Here is an 18,180-nt window from a genome sequence, read left to right as displayed (position 1 = left end):
GACGTAGAGCCCCACACACGTGCAGCCCGATGTCCGGAACAGGTCGGAGCCGCGGCAGACTTGCGACGGTGTGCGCGCGCGCTGCTCACGGCTCGCCGGCGTCCGCTCCGCCGCCGGTCCGGTCTTGGCCACGGCCCGGGTCACTTGTGACCGGCCAGATCCGGCGGAGGCTGTTGGTGCGCGCGCCCCCGCCACGGCCGGCCGCCGGCGCCGTCGGCCGAGACAGCGGCGGTGCCGCGAAGCTCAGGCTCGCGGGGACGCGGAAGCCAAGCCAGCTCCGGCCGCGCGGCGCCGAGTCTCGGCTGCCTGAGGTGGTGGACTCCCGCACAGCTCGGCACCCCGGCGCGCGCAAAACCTCGCGCCCGGAACGGCGTCGGCCGTCGCTCGCTATCGCCCCCGGCGATGCATCGCGTCGTCGACCGGCGACGGCGGCGGCGGCGGTGGTCTGTCCCCGTGCGAGAGTGTTGTTTGCCTGTCGGTGGCGGGCGGCTTGTTTGCGCGCCCGGCTGTGTACACCGCCGGCTTGTCCTTGATGGAGTTGGAGTGGCTTGCAGTATTAATCCTCGGGGACCTGGAGCGCCGCTGTCCCGGGCCGGACAGCGGTGCGCCGAGCGGTCGCCAGGTGCGTGGGTTATGACAGGGAGGGGAGGGGGCGGGGCTGCTCGGTTTGGAACGCCACGGGCCGTGGTCCGTGGTCCGCATGGTTCCGTGGCCCCACGCGTGGTCCGTGCTCATTTGGCGCCATCGAGAGTGAATGCGATGGGTATTCGGCGGTTCGATGCCACACGCAGCAGCGCGCCGTTGACCGGGCATTACCGGGAGCCACCTTCTGCGCGGAACAGGACCATTTGCCTTCGCTGGAGCTTTGGTCAGTGCCGCCAGCTGGAGTCGCTTGGCCACTGACACACGGCCATCGGTGACCGGTCGGCTGCCCCACGGCTGGACGCCAGCCTGGCTGTGGCCGGTCTCGGTGTGGCGCGGCGTCAGCTGTGCACGTTGTCAGCTCCCGGGGCCGTGGGGAGGTCCCAGCCCGTCCCCTGCCGCTGCTGGTAGTCGCGGTCCGCCGAAGACTCCGGGTCTCGGAGCCGTCACGGCCCGGATCGCCACCGGTGACCGCCCGTCCGCCTCCGGCCGCCACCGGTGGCCGCCCGTCCGCCTCCGGCTGCCACCGGTGGCCGCCCGTCCGCCTCCGGCTGTCACCGGTGGCCACCCGTCCGCCTCCGGCTGCCACCGGTGGCCGACCATCCGCCTGCGGCCGCCGCCGGTAGCCGCTCGTCTACCCCCGGCCGCCACCGGTGGCCGACGGTCCGCCCCCGGTCGCTGCCGGTCGGGCCGGCCCGGTCCGCTGTCGCCGGCCTTCGCCTCGGGTCGCGGTAGTGGCGGCGGCCAGGGTGGCCCCTCGGGTCGTTTCCATCGATCCCCAGGTGGGCGCTAAAGCTGGCGCGCCGGCCGCGCCGGTCGGCTCGTGCGAGGGCGCTAGGCGGGACCGCCACAGCCGCCTGCGTGGCCCTTCGAGCGCTGGCAGGGGGAAGGGGAGGGAAGGGGCGAACGGTCGACTGGGCGGCTGTAGCTCCAGGGACGCCGCGCCGGGACGGGGGAGTGTTAGGGAGTGGACGAAGCCAGGGTTATGCGCCGTGGGACCTGATCACCGATGGTCCATGCTCAGGGATCGGACCCGTCACGTGTGACGCCAGGTGGAAGCCTGCCATCACGCTGTTTGCTATTTTACAAGCTAAACAGCTGGCAGTGAGCTGCTCCGAACGCCTTTCAACAGCCAACGATTATCTGTGCGTTTTCCGTATCCACCCAGTGATACGGCGGCCGTTTCACTATCACCGTATCACATCGGATGCATCGTTTAGTCACGATACTGGGTTGCGGGCCAATCGCGCAAACCTTCATGAGGCGTAAATGACCAGCGCAGTCAATGCGCCCTTAAACCCAGTAACTAACCAACCAACGCATCTGCATGACGTGCTCCAGTGGTGTCGCTGCCCCCCCCCCCTCCCGCGCTGTCCCGCTGACCCGATCCGGCGCGTGACCCGACCTGGCCGCCGCCGGCAGAGCTGGAGCCGGGCGGCCAGCGGCAGTACTCGCTGAACGACTTCGAGCTGATCCGCGTGATCGGCCGCGGCAGCTACGCCAAGGTGCTCATGGTCGAGCTGAAGCGCACCAAGCGCGTCTACGCCATGAAGGTGATCAAGAAGGAGCTGGTCACCGACGACGAGGACATCGACTGGGTCCAGACCGAGAAGCACGTGTTCGAGACGGCGTCCAACCACCCGTTCCTGGTGGGACTGCATTCGTGCTTCCAGAGCGCCAGCAGGCTCTTCTTCGTCATCGGTGAGAACCGTGTGTGGCGGGGGAGGGCGGTGTTTGAGCTGGTGAGAACAGTGTCTGGGCTGGTGTGAACAGTATCTGAGCTGGTGAGAGCAGTGTCTGAGCTGGTGAGAACGGTGTCTGGCCTGGTGAGAACAGTGTCTAGCTGGTGAGAGCAGTGTCTGAGCTGGTGAGAACAGTGTCTGGCCTGGTGAGAATAGTGTCTGGGCTGGTGAGGAGTGTCTGAGCTGGTGAGAACAGTGTCTGGCCTGGTGAGAACAGTGTCTGGGCTGGTGAGAACAGTGTCTGAGCTGGTTAGAACAGTGTCTGAGCTTGTGAGGATGTTGTTCGCTGGTGGGGACGTTATCTGTTGATGAGAACGGTGTTTGTGCCGATGAGCGTAGCGCCTGGGGTGGCGAAGACGGCGCCTCGGCTGGCGAGCGTGGTCAGCTCTTGCCACCGTGTGCAGCGCGACTTTCTGTCGTCGTTTCGAGTGAGACTTTCGTCGCTTTGTTGGTCGGTCGCTCTGTGCGGACGTTTTTGCGGCTGTGTTCTGCGTCTGATTTATGGTTTGTTGTAAAGAGTTGGCCGTTTTCATACTCCCACGTGCGGCGGCTGTGTTGGGACCGGCGGCTGGACGTTGGAAGTGCACAGGGCGTGGCGTAGCAGCCACCTCGTGTCGATCTGATGCATCGTCGATCTCCCGGTGGGGGGTACCTTGCTCACCACTCCCACACGTCCTCGAAAGTTTCATGTCCTTTTCTGTGATGCCCGGTGTCATTTTCCGCCCTGCGTGTTCGCAGGGACGATCTCCCAGGGTCGATTTACCCATCCGGATGTCACGGTGCCTCCGTCGTTCGTTCCGTTCGCGTGGTTTAATCAATCTCGCCTTTTGGCCGGTTCGTCCGCGCGCGATTGACCTTCGTCGACGCCGACGGGCCGAACGGTAACCTGCACGGCCCATGGCGTGATGTTCTGTATCTGCTCATTAGAGACCCCAGAGGCACGCCCCGCCAGGCCGGTAATGATTGGCCGAGCAAGGAGCGCGGACAACGGCGTCGTTAAGGTGGACCTCTATTGCCCACTGGGTTTCCCCTGCCCATTAAAAAACATGATTGAGATACCGGCGCGTGCGACGGCGGTCTTAGAGACGTTGCTGTTTATTGGCAGGAGCTGATCTTATATTCTTATCGCTTATCCGTGGCGGAGAGCCTCCCGCTGCCTTAATACAGCCAATGCGCCCCTTTCTACCTCCAGTTTATTGTACTTGACGCTCTGCGCATCTTCTGTACCGCATGCCAATGACTGGTGGCTGAGTGTCGCTCATGTTTTGATCAACACGGGCTTATTACGGCATGGCATCTCGCACCGCGTCCGCGTCCGTGTACATCTCCGATGCCAGACCTGGCGACCGTGTAGCTCTCCGGTGCCAGACCTGGCGTCCACGTACCTCTCCGATGTCAGACCTGGCGTCCACGTACCTTTCCGGTGTCAGACCTGGTGTCCGTGTACCTCTCCGGTGCCAGACATGGCGTCCGTGTACCTCTCCGGTGCCAGACCTGGCGTCCACGTACCTTTCCGGTGTCAGACCTGGTGTCCGTGTACCTCTCCGGTGCCAGACATGGCGTCCGTGTACCTCTCCGGTGCCAGACCTGGCGTCCGTGTACCTCTCGGGTGTCAGACCTGGCGTCCGTGTACCTCTCCGGTGCCAAACCTGTTGTCCGCGTACCTCTCCGGTGCCAGACCTGTTGTCCGTGTACCTCTTCGGTGTCGGACCTGATATCCGTGTACCTTTCGGGTGCCAGACCTGGCGTCCATGTACCTCTCCGGTGTCAGACCTGGCGTCCGTGTACCTCTCCGGTGTCAGACCTGTTGTCCGTGTACCTCTTCGGTGTCGGCCCTGATATCCGTGTACCTTTCGGGTGCTAGACCTGGCGTCCATGTACCTCTCCGGTGCCAGACCTGGCGTCCGTGTACCTCTCCGGTGTCAGACCTGGCGTCCGTGTACCTCTCCGGTGCCAAACCTGTTGTCCGTGTACCTCTCCGGTGCCAGACCTGTTGTCCGTGTACCTCTTCGGTGTCGGACCTGATATCCGTGTACCTTTCGGGTGCCAGACCTGGCGTCCATGTACCTCTCCGGTGCCAAACCTGGCGCGCAGGTGTGCCGATGGATCGTCCGTCGGATGCGCCACGCTGCGGCGGTTCGCTCGCCGCCGGCATGTCGGCCGCGCCGCTCGATTCTCCGACATGGCGGCGTTTTAGCGGCCGTGAATCGCTCGCCATTAGTGGCGCTGAGAAAAAGGCGGTAACGCGAGCCGTCGGCCAGGGCGGCGCGTCCGGTCGGAGGGCGCGGCGGAGATGGCGTTTGACGCCGGTTGGGCCGCGCGCCCACTCGTCCGGGCTGCCCGGCGCCGACTGCGACCGCCGGCCGCGGACGAGGTCGACGCGATGGTCTGTGCGTGTTTGCGGAGCTGATGGTTGTGTTTACATGCCGTCGGGCGTCTCGTTCTGCAGGCGTGTGGGGTCTCAAGTGGGCTGTGAGTGACCTGCCGCTCTCTTCTTAAGCGGGCTGTCGTCGTGAGCCCGGGCTCCGGTCGGTCTTTCGTGCGTTGCTCTTGCGCTGGGCAGCGAAGCACTCTTGCCTGAACTGTGATGTACGACAGAGCCTGAGCGGCAGAAGATACTCAGGTCATAAGACCCGCTATGAAATATGTATGCGCTCACTGATGCATGCGTTGAGCCCATTTGTCTGCCTCTGTGACAAAGGACGTGCTCGAAAGTGACGCAGTGCGTTCGGCGAAGCCCTCTTTTGCATGAGTGTGAGAAATGACCCAGCCGATCGAATGGAGTTAATGGCAACATTCGACCCGCCCGACTCTCACATGGCATCGCGCTGGTTTTTGTCGTTTCGTGAATAGCGGAGTAAGGCATTTCTCGCTGGCTTCCCGTCCCCGTCTCGCATCGAATGAGAGCGAACGCTCCCATTATACCTGTCCTAGCTCTCGACAGCCGTGCAGCTGCCGCCGCCGGCAGCACAGTTGGCGGCACCTCCACCAGGAGTCGCCACGTATCCGCCGCATGACGCCGCCTTCCTCCCGCCGTCGCAGAGTTCGTGCGCGGCGGAGATCTGATGTTCCACATGCAGCGCCAGCGGAAGCTGCCCGAGGAGCACGCCAAGTTCTACACGGCCGAGATCTGCCTGGCGCTGAACTTCCTGCACGAGAGGGGTACGTGCCGGGCCGGCGGGGCGCGGCCGCGGCGGCCGTGCGGCTCGGGGTCGCGGCGGACGGCGGCTGGTCACGACGAGAGAACGGCACCGTGGGTATGTGCCTACTGTGTCTCACGCTCCAATTACGCGCAGCCTTGTGTTGCTTTGGTGCGTCCGGAACGTTTGAAATTCAGTGCCGCAGTGCCCAAGGAATAACCCGAGGAGCGCACGACAAACAGAGCTGTGGTGACGACTGCCGTGCGTTCCCTGCTCCAGTTACAGTGTTGTTTGTAGTGGCCGATGAGACGAGACGGGCGGATCTTGTGGGAGCCCCAGCAGCGGGCCGGTTTGCGGGATCCGGGTCTTATCCGGATAAGCTGTGAGCTGTAACCGCACTCCGCGGACGACGTTCCCGTCTCGTCTGGGGCACGGGCTCACGCGACCGGTGGCGGGCCGGGCGGCTGCCAGCGGGGGTCCGGGGTACCGTGACCCTCGCCGGCGGCTCCGTGCACATTTTCGCCGGGTGAAGTCGAGTCCGATTCTCGCCAACAGGCATGTGGGATGTGATTCTGGCACCGATTCCCAGCAGTACGGACGGCTCTGAGTCGACTCCGATTCTGAGTCTGCGGCTCAGGTATGTGTATGAATGAGTCTCGTCCATTCTGATTCAAGGAAAATGCGGTCGGCTTGGGAATCGATCCCGACTCCGCCTGGGGTCCGGCGCCGGGCGGGACTCTGGTGACCAGGAGCCGTTCCCTGGTCTGTGCGGAGCACGGCACAGAATGGTCTGGCCAGTAGGCGGCGCAGACCAGCGACGTGCGGCCGGTGTCACGGGCCTGACCGGGGATCCTCCGGCAGGGATCATCTACCGCGACCTGAAGCTGGACAACGTGCTGATCGACCACGAGGGCCACATCAAGCTGACCGACTACGGCATGTGCAAGGAGGGCATCCGCCAGGGCGACTCGACGTCCACCTTCTGCGGCACGCCCAACTACATCGCGCCGGAGATTCTGCGCGGCGAGGACTACGGCTTCAGGTACCCCCCCCCCCCCCCTGATCTGGGCCCCACAGCACCCCGGGCCCGGGCCCGCGTACGTGTGCCCCCGGACCCGGTATGGGGCCCAGAGTAAAGCCTCCAACCGTCATTACGGCTAACGTAACCTGGAATCCGGCACCATGAGGAGAAAGAGAATCCCATGAACTTGACGAGGTGCCCAGTCACGGGCTAGAGAGCTGGGCGTGGGAACGGACGAAAGCCGGATGAAGCCTAGCCCTATCCATCCTCCGCCGTGATCTCGAGCTGATGTGTCTGATCCAGAGTTTTGTATATGCACTTTGATCCTCCTCTTGGCTGTGGTGTTCTGAGCCGACAAAAAGCGCCCTCTCATGCTGACAACCAGTGCACTGATCATGTTCATTGCGACGGCGGGCTTTTGCGCGCCGGCCGTTCCGTCGCGGCAGTACGGACAGGCTTTGGTTACGCGCTCGGTCGCTAGATGTCGCCGCTGTCTGTCTCCAGTGTGGACTGGTGGGCACTTGGCGTGCTGATGTACGAGATGCTGGCCGGCCGGAGCCCGTTCGACATCGGCGTGTACTCCGAGTCCCCCGACCAGAACACGGAGGACTACCTGTTCCAAGGTGAGCAGACCCTGCCTAAGGCGTGGTGACTCCCGGCCCTGTGGCGTTGGTCACTCGTGCTGCCTGGTGACTCCTGACAATGTGGTGTTGGTCACTGTTGCGGCCTGGGGACTCCTGACCCCGTGGTGTTGGCCGCTGCTGTGACCTGGTGACTCCTGACCATGTGGTGTTGGGCCTGGTGACTCGTGGCCCTTTGCCGTTGGTAGCTCCTGTGGCCTGGTGACTCCTGGCCCTGTGGTGTTAGCCGCTCCTGCGGCGTGGTGACTCCTGACCCTGGGGTGTTGGTCGCTCGGGGCAGAGGCTGGATGTCTCATGACATCTGTCTTTAGGCGCTTTACGATGGACCAGGACACTGGCGACAGCCGAGGCTGAAGCGCGTGTGCATTTGAATGGTGTTTTTATCCGGACGGGAACCGATCTGCCTCGTGTTGCGCTGCATGGTGGTGAAGTTTCCGTCGCTCATCCGCGACGTCCAAATGTGTTTCGGTGGGAATATTTAAGAACGTGCTGTTCCTCGGACACAGAAGTATTCTGAACCAGCGCTTTCCGTTTGGTGACTGACTCAGTGCTGTTTGAAGTTGCCGTGTTATTTCCGTCTGATGTGGTGCCTCTTCAAAGGCGAGTTCGGCACGTGCGTGCCTTGTACGTCGGTCTGAACCTGGTGGCGTCACCGGTTCGCTGACGTCATCATCACGTTCCAGCTGTCATTTGGTGGCTTCGCTCGCAGTGAGGACATCCCTGTGGGCCTTTTTAAACCCGTAGATGATACCCCTTGAGCCTCCCGTTCCTGCTTCGCCGCTGTCTGCTGGCCCTTGGCGATGCGCTGAGCGCCTATGTTCCAGTCCTGGCCAGTGGTGTGTTCCAATCTTTCGGCGTCATGTGCGATGCTGTCCACATTGCTGGACGCACGCGTCGCACATCTGAGACGCGCGCGGTCGGCACCGGTGCTGCGCGACTCTGGTGTCTGCTGCTCGTTACCCCTCAATGTGTTGCTCCCGTTCCTCGCATAACGCTGTGTGCAGTGAGTCTGTTGAGGCTGGTGGACGTGGGATCAGGATGCACGTCATGCCGCGCGGCTCAGTGCTCTCCGTCACGAAGACCGTCCCTGTCCGTCACGACCTCTGCCATTTATACCCCGTGCCCATTCACGGTATGATCCAGTTTGCTGCGATCTGATTGGATGAGGCCGAGCAGAGCAGCTGTTCGCTGCTGCCGCGGCGCCGCGGCGCCCGGTTTGGAGGCGCCTGCCGCTGATGGTGCGTGGGTGAGGTGGGGTGAGATAGGGGGAGGGGAGGCCAGGGAGCGTGGTGGCAGCGCCTCTGACTCGTCCGGCCGCGCCCGCAGTGATTCTGGAGAAGACCATCCGCATCCCGCGCTCGCTGTCGGTGAAGGCGTGCAGCATCCTGAAGGGCTTCCTGAACAAGAACCCGGGCGAGCGTCTCGGCTGCCACCCGGAGACCGGCTTCCAGGACATCGTCAACCACCCGTTCTTCAAGTCCATCGACTGGGAGCTGGTACGTGGCCCCCGCCGCCCGCGGCCGCTCGGCCGGGCCAGTGTGCCGCGGCCGCCTCCCCGCCCCCGGCCAAGTGCCAGCGGACCGGGCGGCGAACTCGCGGACCGGTCGGCCGCGCCGAGCTCGCTTCACGGAACCGGACCGGGCCCGATCAATACCCCGACAGGTGGCGCTGGGCCCGGCCGCCGCGGGGCGGCGCTGGCGGCGCGCGCACGGCCGTCCGTGGCCGGGAGCGGCCGGGGATTCACCGAGGACGGCGGCCGGTGCCGCCGGCGCCGGGCCGCTCCGCCAGCGGCTGCACGGCTTAAAAAAGCCGAGCGGAGTCGTTCAGCCGAGCGTGGCGATGACATCGGTCGTGAGTAACCAGCCGGTGACAAGCCCAAGCCCCTTGTTCCGTGTATTTTTGGACCACGCTCGGATGCACACCCACGGACGGCGTCCGGCGCATGTTTCGGACGTTTTATTCGGAGCGTGTCCACGGCTCGGCGGTGGCTAGAGTCTGTTGCAGGTCAGTTCGCGGAAGCCGCGACATGTTCGCCGCCGGGTGTGCCTAAAAATGACGCCTCGCACGGGACGGCAGTCCGCTCGTGCTGATGCCGTCCGGCCATGGAGTGTCAAAAGCCTGGCACTCGCGGTGAAATCTGAGATAGCTCCGTGCCGCAAAAAAGAAGCTGAAACATACGCTTCTAATGGGGCCGGTCAGTTGAGCCCTACCGTAATTGGACGTGATGATAGCAGGTGGCTCGAAATCAATGGCGCCGCGCTCGCCTGCTTCTGGGAACAAGCGCCGCTTCGTGTAGCGAAATTTGTCCTCGTGTATTAATCCCCCAAAACACTTGTTCTAGCTGGTGCATTGCGTCAGCCCATTCACTTTCTGTCGGTTGTTTTTTTTTTCTCGCCGGCCTGGCAGCGTTTGTGGGCACCGTGTGTGCGGCCTTGCGGGGGGCGCCTGCTCTGCTTGAGACGTTCTGGTTGCTATTGCTGCAAAAAGGCGTCAGGGCAGCTGCGGCGCCACCGCTGGCTTGCGGTCAAGTCAGGCGCTGGGTGACCTCTTGGCGTCTCGTGGCCGGGGCGGCGGCAGGCGCGCAGTTCTGACCGTGCAGGCCGACTGGGCTGGGCTGCGGCAGTGACACGACTGGGCGGCCGCTGGAGCAGCGCGCTGTCACCTGAGCAAGAGCTCGCAGCTGCCAGCGCCTTCCCGTGCAGGCGGAGGGGGTGGGGTAGCTACCCCTCCCGGTCTCGCCCGCCCCGTCCGCGGCAGCACAGCGACGGCTTGTGGCCGGGCGGGGAGGGGGATGGGTCGGCGCTCGTACCCCCATCTGACCCGCCCCGGGACGGCGGCCTGACCGGAACGGCGACGGGCGCCGCTCGGTGCCGGAATTATGCGACGGCCGTAAAAGCTCTCGAGAGCAATTCAAAATTCAATCAGGGGCTCCCGAGCCGGCCGGCCAGCCGGGGAATTTCATTACGGCCCGTCCTGGCAACTTCAAAAGCTGGCCGCGGGGCGCGCGGCGCGCGGCGCGTGGTCCTATTACGGCGCCGGTGCCGCTGCCGCCGCCGCCGAGCTTCCCGCGCCAAATCGAATCACGCTGTTTGCTGCGGACCCCGGGCCTCTTGCGGCGGTGGCGGGGACGCTCTCGCGCGCGCAGGGGCGGCGGGCCGGTGCGGCGGTGGGGTCCCGTGGGTCCCGTGGGCCGGTGGGGTCCCGGCGGCGCCCGCGGCCGAATCGATCTCCGCGGTCGAAGTCTTGGGGGGGCCGGACAGTTTCCGGACAGACGCGCGGCACCGGCGGAGGGCGGCTCCCGGCTCGGCAGTGCCGGCTGCGTCGGGGGGCTTCGTTTGGCGCGCCCCGCGGAGGAGACTGGCGCCCGTCCTTCAGGGCGGGCTCCAGTCCAGCTCCGGGAAGGTGGACGGAGCCCCGTCGGTACCGGCGGCTCGTGCAGGGCGGTGTCACTTCCCAGAAGAGATGCGAACTGGCATATGTCCGGAGATGGGGCCTAAAAGGTCCTTCGTCGAATTATTGCGCCTGCGAGACCGACTGGAAATCCCACCTTGCTTGACAGCCGGCAAAAACCAGCCCGGAACTGGCGGTGTTATCCTGAGCAGCCAAATGCATCCGGTTGGCGAAGCACTTATCGAATCTCAGCGCTTTCATCTCTTGCGACCGGTAACGCCGGCAGATGCCATCCTAATAGTAGCCGTGCGCGCCGACTCGCAGTGCGTTGCACATGCATGCCGTGTGCGTGTTTTGTGTTTTTTCCGCCGCATTTTGGCAACTGTAACGGTCACCGGACGTGCTGACCCCGCTTGGAAGCGCTCCCACTATGCCGGCGGAGCGCACCGGTGCCGGCGCGGCGCGCTCTAGCACAACAGTGTTACGTCTGACCGGTCAGCGGCGGCGTCCGTCTGTTGTCGGCGCCCTCGCCGGGCGCGTCTCCACTCGCCGCGGCCGGATGTAATGTAAATGTTAGTACAACCCCTGCTTCCGTATCACTGGCGCCGCGTCCGCCGGCGAGGCCGTGTTTACCCCCGGCTGTGTGGTCGAGCGCGCCGGTTTACCGCCAGCCGTGTGGCGGTCCGACTGTTTGAACTGCGTGTCTGCTCCTCCGCCGCCGACCGAGGATCGGCCGCGGAGACGGGTGTGCCTGCTCCTCCCCCGCCGTCGCCGCCGCCCCCCGGTCCCGCCAGAGCGAGCCTGGGACACTGAGAACGCCCTGGGAGAGGCAGTCACTGGAGGGAGGGGCAGTCACGGCCGGTTCAAACGGGCGTGCTGAAGCTTCCGGCTTGTCGAGGTTCTCGTCCTGGTCAACACGCGGCCCGGTGGTGCAGGCGGCTTTGGAGACCGTTTGTGAACGAGCGTGCATTGCGACCGACGCCTGACTGTTCGGTGTCCCGCCATGTGACTTGTGCCTTTCAGCCATGGCCGCGAGCGGTTCTGGCGCCCGCGCGTCGCGGCTGGCGCCAGTGCTGGAATTTGCACCTCATCTTGTCGGGCAGTTCCGTGCAAACTGATGTGTCTGCTGGCATGCTGTCTGTCACCGGCCCGTATGTCAGCTTCCCGGCCGCGATTCACGGCCAGCCAAGATCACCAACAGCGCACTTGCGGTCAAAATGAGCTTTGCTGCACCATGCAACCACAATAAACAACGCCACGAAGGCACGGCGGAACGCCGCTCACCCTGCTTCACCCGTGACGAACGCCTGTCGCCTGAATGCCTGAACGGCGCACGCCGATGTCTCAGCGCCGCACCACGCCGCCGGCGGCCGGCCGGCGCTGCTGCTGGGCCGGCGGCGAGCCCGGCCCGCGCCGGCCCCGTCTGACCCGCCCCGGGGCTGCCTTTCAGCTGAGCTGCCGCCGCCTGGTGCCGCCGTATGTGCCGCCCCTGACCGGCGACACTGACCTCGAGTATTTTGACCCCATGTTCACCTCGGAGCCGGTCCAGCTGACCCCCAGCGACCCGTAAGTGCCGGCGGCGGCGGCGGCAGCGCCGTCCGCCCGGCCGGCCGCATGACTCTCCTCGGTTGGTCTCGTTTTGTTTGTTTTTTTTCAGGCTGCTTCCGTTGTTGCTCGTCGTGCGCTTTACGTTTCGTTTCTCCCGCAGTCGGCTGTCGTGCCTGGGTCGTCTGCGCTCACCCTCCCGCTTTCGTGGCGCCTGTGTCCGTAGTTGTGGTAGTCGCGGGGCCGGGGCGCACTGGGGCGCGCTGGCTGACGGTGGCGCCTCTGGCGGCCGTCTGTTGCAGCTGGAGCAGAAGCAGGTGACCCCGCCGTACAAGCCGCGCGTCGAGACCGAGCGCGACTTGGCCAACTTCCCGCCCGAGTTCACCGACGAGCCCGTCCAGCTGACCCCGGACGACTGGTGAGTGACCTGACCTGACCTGACCCGACCTTCCGCGACCTGACCTGGCCTGACCTGACCTGGACCAGTACTGGCGGCGCCGATCGTCGGAACCGCAGCGGCCTCCGCGTTGCGGTGTGCTGCTCTTCGGCCCACAGCTGGACGGCGAACGACTCCCGGGTTCTGTCGCGGCGAGAGCGCTGAGCAGCCGCGGCGGCCGGCGGACGGGGTTTGGCCGGCCAGACGGCCCCGAGCGCACGGAGATCGCTCGTGCGGCGCCTCGGAGGTGCACGGCTTTTACGTGCACCTCGAACCCATTAACCCGGGGTTAAATCGGGCCGCTTCTTTTGACGCGGACCGGTCACGTGGCCCCTCAGAGGGGCGCGGCTTTCGCGCTCTCCTCGGACCCACCGACACGGCATGTGATAGTCACGAGCCTGCAGTTTATCGGGTCCAGAGGAGCGTCAGGGTCACAGGCGGAAAGCCCCACGATCGTGAATATTGAAAATGTTTGAATATTGAAGGGCTGCAGTCGGCGTGTTTACAGCCATGTCCGGACGGCGGCCGGCCTCCGCTGCTGCCGGTCACACGGGGCGCCGCGACCTTTCCCGTGCCCGCCACGCCGACGACCGTCCGGAGTGAGGTCCCCGCGGTCTGATCGGACCGGGTGGAGGGGGGGGGGGGGGGGCGCCCTCGGCCAACGTCGGAGATGGCGCGGCACGGCCCGCCCGCCCGCCCGCCGCCGAAATTAGACGGCCCGCCCAAATAGTGGAGCTATTGTGGGCGACGGCCGCCGGCCGGCAGGAAACGGGTTGGCCGCGCCCAGCCTGGCGCTGGGAGGCCCACAGTAAGAGACAGCCGGACGAGTTGGAGGCAGGGAGGGGAGGGGAGGGGGAGGCGGGTCAGTGGCCCGAGCACCGCTGGATGAGGTGGCCGTCTGCCGGCCTGGTGACCGCCAGCCGGGGAGGGGATGGGGAGGGAGGCGAGACGGAGGAGCTGGATGGCGCACCTCACTCAGTCCACTCGTCGATGAAGACCCGTCAGTAGGTGCTCTCTCGGTGATCTGGTTGGTCGTGGTCGGAGGTCCGTCGCAAATGCCGTCCAGTTATAAAGGTCGTAACAGATACCTGTAGCACCAAGTGCCCCAGTACTCTACCCATCGGAATACATCGACGTAGTCAAAGATGAAGCTCCACCGACCGCTCCGTGTGGCGTCGCCATCGGACACTGCTGCAGAGCGTGCTCCGTCCTCCGGGCCGTCCACGGTCAGCTGGGCCATCCCTGTCGCCGGCGTCAGCGTCGTACGGCGCCCCGGGGTCGGCCGCCCGACACGGCCAACACCAGACCGCCCGGGCGTCCCCCGTCGATCTCGCGCGGCGGCGGCAGCTCACCGAGCGCGCCCGCTCCCGACGGGAGCTCACCGAGCGCGCCCGCTCCCGACGGGAGCTCACGGAGCGCACCCGCTCCCGACAGGAGCTCACCGAGCGCGCCCGCCCCGACGGGAGCTCACCGAACGCACCCGCTCCCGACGGGGGCTCACCGAGCGCGCCCGCTTCCGACGACGCCGGCCGCGTCCCCAGCCTCCTCGCTCTGACGCGACCTCGCTCCGACCTCGCCGACGCGACGCGACGCCGGCACCGGCGGGCCGCAAGCGTCCGCCGGCCGGCGCGGGCGCGGGCGCGCCCCGTCCGACGGGCTCCGTCTGCGCCGTGTTGGTCTTGGTGGCGCGGCTGTCTGGCGGGCGTATTTCGGCCACTGGCCGGCTATTTCGGCCGGCGCCGGCGCTCGCCGCCTGTTTGAAGTGCGCCGATTGACCCGGCCGGCTGGGGCTATTCTGGGGCCGGCGGCGGCTGCCCCCCCCCCCCGGCCAGGGTCAAGGTCACCGGAAGCGGACCGACACTGGAGGACCCGGCCACACCGCCGGGGGGGGGGAGGTGGGGGGTCACTAGACTGCGGAGACGACCGCTGAGGCGTGAGCCGTTGTGAAGCGGCCGGGACCATTGCGAGGCTGTTGGGGTGTTTGTCGTGCGTTTCTCATTCGCTTTACGTGTCACTCGTGCGAGAGGCCCTGCCGTGGTGGCGGAGGACCGAGGGAGCAGCTGCGGCCCACCAGTGTTGCGCTGCTGCCAGCCGCGGAACCCGGCCGCGGGCCGTAAACCGTCGGCGGCACTCGCAGAAGTCGTCCGACGGCGCTGGCCGGCCGCTCCTCATCGGTCACGCGGCCTCGCTGGGGTGGAAATAACGGCGCTCATCCAAGCATACCTTCTGCATCAAAGCGAGCCGCTGAGCTGCCCATGTGGTCGTCGGCATTCTCCTTCAGCGGAGGTGCCCCGCCTGCCAACATCGCCACCGCTGGTGCCCCTCCCCCCTTTTTAGGTTCTTCCTCGCGGCCTGTCGCACTTTCAGGGGAACATCCACCAATGTGGGCCGCATTATCCCAGCCGTTTGGTTGCGTGAAAACGGGTTTTCACCGCGTCGCACCTGTGGTCGATTCTGCTCCGGCAGAATCGATTCAAACTTCGAAAAATCCCACTTATGGCTGACTCCGTCTGACTCCGGAAAACTTGCACCAGTTTGAGTTGACTCCAGCCCCAATTCATGAAGTTGTGACTGAATTTCGTACTCGACTCCGCTGTCGACAGTGCGTGAAAACAGGCGACCCAGAAGACAGCGCCCTTGACAGTGGGCGACGTAGGACCCAGCTTAGGAGATGGATGTTGACGAGTGACGAAGTTGTGCTATGCGAAGCGATCCAATATCTGTGCGCACAAGTCATGCAAAAAACAGTCAGGATCCGCGCTATGCATTTGTGCCGGAATCGACGTGTCGACTCCCGCTTCTGGACGGTGGGATCACCTCTACGTCGCCAAACGTTTCCAACTCGACCGAGTCCACCTGGGGCCAGCCAGAGCTCGACCGGTTGTGGAGTCGACTCCGACTCCGCGCGAAGACGGGCACGGGTCCGTCGCGAGCAGCCGGCCGCCCCTGAGCCGCTGGTGCGGGCTGACGGCCGGCCTCGCCGTCGGTCCGCCGGGCCGGCAGCCGGGACGGCCGGATTTTCCCAGCATCAAAGGACGCCTGGTGGTGGAGGGGAGGGGAGGGGAGGGCAGGGAGGAGAGCGGGTCCTCAGAGCTCGGGCGGCGAGCGCCGCTCCCTCGGCCCGGCTCTCTCATGCTGATGAGGTTAGGCCGATTCGATCACGGGGATCGCGTTTCGTCGGCGCCCGTCGGGGTCGTCAGCCTGCCAAGGACAGCGTCGCTCTCCTACGGACAAATATATAAATAAATAAAAATATGTGAGCATGTTTGCGAGGCGGGCGTGTCAGTCGCATCGGAATTGATGGCGCGATGACCGCCAGACAGGCTGCAATCAGGCCATGATGCGCCGGCTAAAGGGGGCGATTCGTCAGTGGAGCGGCGCTGGCAAAGATTCGCGCCGGGCAATTCTGGGAAGGCTCGGCAGTTGACGGAGTGACGGGGAGCCGCCGGCCGGCCTGCGGCGCGTTAGTGTCCGCCCAGACGGCGATAAGACTCGGATTGGCATCGGCTGACGCGGTGTATGCGCCGTGTCGTGTTTATGGGTCATGTCACGTCTGCCGGGCCTATTCTGGGCCCGTCAGGAGCGGGCTGCGCCGGAGTCCCTGTCGCCAGGGCCCGACAGAGCGGGTCACTCAGGGGCTGACGCGGTCGCCGTCCGGTCCTGACAGTGCTGTCCGACACCGCAGCTCTTTACCCAGTCAATACGGGATGGCCTCCGCTGAGACATTGTGTGAAGTGGGGCGTTCGGACATGGTGCGTTGTCTCTCAGCAATAGTGTCAACGCCAGTCGTGCCAGGTACAGTTCTGGGATGCGATGTGTCGTCTGGAAGTCAACCGTTATCTCTAGTTGGCCAAGGACGAGATCCCTCTCACAAGCAACACAGTTCAGTCAAACATTGGTTGTAACCGGGAAAAAGACGTCCGAACACAACTAACCTAACCTAACGCGTCTTGATTCGAGCAGTCTGAACGGACTTTGGAGCCGTTCAGACTGCTCCGGTGTTAGCTTGCTTCGCGCCGGCCTCAGACTAGTTGGCCTGCTTTTGGTCCGTTGCAGCGTGGTGCTACACATTTTTGGCTTGCCTTCGTGTGGGGCTCATGTTTTGGTGTTTTTTTGCTGTGTAAAAGATCGTTTACATCACAGCAGGCATGCGGCTGGTGATGATCTAATCAAAACGGGCCGTATAAGGCACAGGCGCTCGTTGTAAGTCCTCGAACAATGGTTTTCACGTAAAGAATTAACGTAAACCTCTACACAATCGCTATGAAGCCCCTCATTTTTTCGAACGCCCTTTCTCCTACACGTGTTTGTCATGTTGCCGTTGGAGCAGCCTTGCGGGCGCATTTCGTGCCGGGAGACAAGCCCAGCAACAAGGATCAGCCTGTGACTGGTGCTCGACTGACGTCACTACCCCGCAAAAGTTTGACCGCGGCCGCGTTTTTTGCCGGCCGATCCGCGGCTGAGAAACGTCTGGGTCCCCAGCGCCGGCAGTCAGTCGTGCCGGGCGCGGGCGAGTCCCTGACCGCACCGGGACGGGTGAGCGGCCGGCGGCCGCTGCCGGCGGCGGCGGGGCGCGGCCGGCGGCCGGGCCGTCTGGCCGGCGGAGCGGCCGGGGCCGCCGAGGCTGCGGCCGACCCAGCCGGGACGGGGCTGCGGCGCACCGGCGACCGGCGGGTGCGGGCGGTGCGGACGCAGGCCGCCACACGGCGGCGCCAGGGTGGGGCTCACGGTCGCGCTGAGGCGGCGCGGCGGCCCAGCGACGGCTGCCGCAGACGGACACCACTGCCCGGCGCCGTCAGCGGCGCTCGGCCGAGGGAGGGGCAGACCCCCGGCTGGAGAGCAGCCGCGCCGGCCGGCTCGGGACGCGTGAGGTCATAAGGTCACACAGGCGCCGGAGATCATAAGGTCACACAGACGCGTGAGGTCATAAGGTCACACAGGTCTAGGCTCGGGATCGCCTTGGCCGTGGCGCCTGTCTTGTGTTTCGATGGCATAGAGTCTCGTTCTCCGCGCGCTGGGCGCTGGGCGCTGGGCGCGGCTGGGGCCGTGCGCACGCGCTGCCGCCGTCAGTTCCTTCTCCCCTCCAGTTTTCCACTGCTGTCCCCGGCGGGGGAGCGGTCGTGCCACCTCGGCCCTGACTCTGACTCTGACTCTGGCTCTGGTCCGGTCTACTCTGGTCTGGTCTGGTCTGGTCTGGCCGTGCCACCCCAGCCCTCACTCCCGGTTGGATTACGGAGCATATCTGCGGCAGCGTTGTGTCTGGACGACGGTGTAAGCGGACGTGCAAGGAAAAAGCCTTCACTTAATCCAGGTGCAAATTGAGGCTTGAGGAATGACAACTCAAGCAGGCTTAGCTGTCCAAGGACGTTCTGACACTATGTCAGCATAACGTTATGTGAGCTAAGAGTCTGGCTCTTCGCGTTTTGTGGTGACCGCGTTTTTTCTTGCATAACTTCGTTCAATCACAAGGTATACTCGTTCCTCAACATTGCCAGCGCCGGGAAAGAGTAAGACAGCCCATAGCTCTTGCGCTGTCAAGTTCTTGTCTCCAATCGCCACCGGTCGGAGGAAATCATCTGCATCTGCATCTTGCTATGCGTCAAACAGCGTTCATTGGTGTGAT

The 18,180-nt window shown here is 64.8% G+C and overlaps 1 protein-coding gene across 3 annotated transcripts in view; it reads left to right on the top strand.

The window, feature by feature from the left end:
- The window catches only part of aPKC (protein kinase C iota type), an 88,375-nt gene that overhangs the window by 54,246 nt on the left and 15,949 nt on the right, over window positions 1–18,180 (top strand). For 2 of the 3 annotated variants that reach the window (XM_037219152.1, XM_037219151.1), the window contains exons 9-14: window positions 2,065–2,343; window positions 5,427–5,546; window positions 6,386–6,566; window positions 7,050–7,168; window positions 8,513–8,682; window positions 12,424–12,539. In XM_037219152.1, coding sequence (XP_037075047.1) covers window positions 2,065–2,343; window positions 5,427–5,546; window positions 6,386–6,566; window positions 7,050–7,168; window positions 8,513–8,682; window positions 12,424–12,539 — 985 coding nt within the window. Of the gene's footprint in view, window positions 1–2,064; window positions 2,344–5,426; window positions 5,547–6,385; window positions 6,567–7,049; window positions 7,169–8,512; window positions 8,683–12,026; window positions 12,143–12,423; window positions 12,540–18,180 lie in introns of all 3 variants that reach the window. The other variant, XM_037219153.1, reaches the window with a different exon arrangement.

This window comes from Pollicipes pollicipes, unplaced genomic scaffold, assembly GCF_011947565.3.
Source record: "Pollicipes pollicipes isolate AB1234 unplaced genomic scaffold, Ppol_2.1 Scaffold_4295;HRSCAF=5057_pilon_pilon_pilon, whole genome shotgun sequence".
Classification (NCBI taxonomy): domain Eukaryota; kingdom Metazoa; phylum Arthropoda; class Thecostraca; order Pollicipedomorpha; family Pollicipedidae; genus Pollicipes; species Pollicipes pollicipes.
The sequence above is the reverse complement of the archived record's forward strand: the minus strand, read 5'-3'. Positions and strand labels throughout refer to the sequence as shown.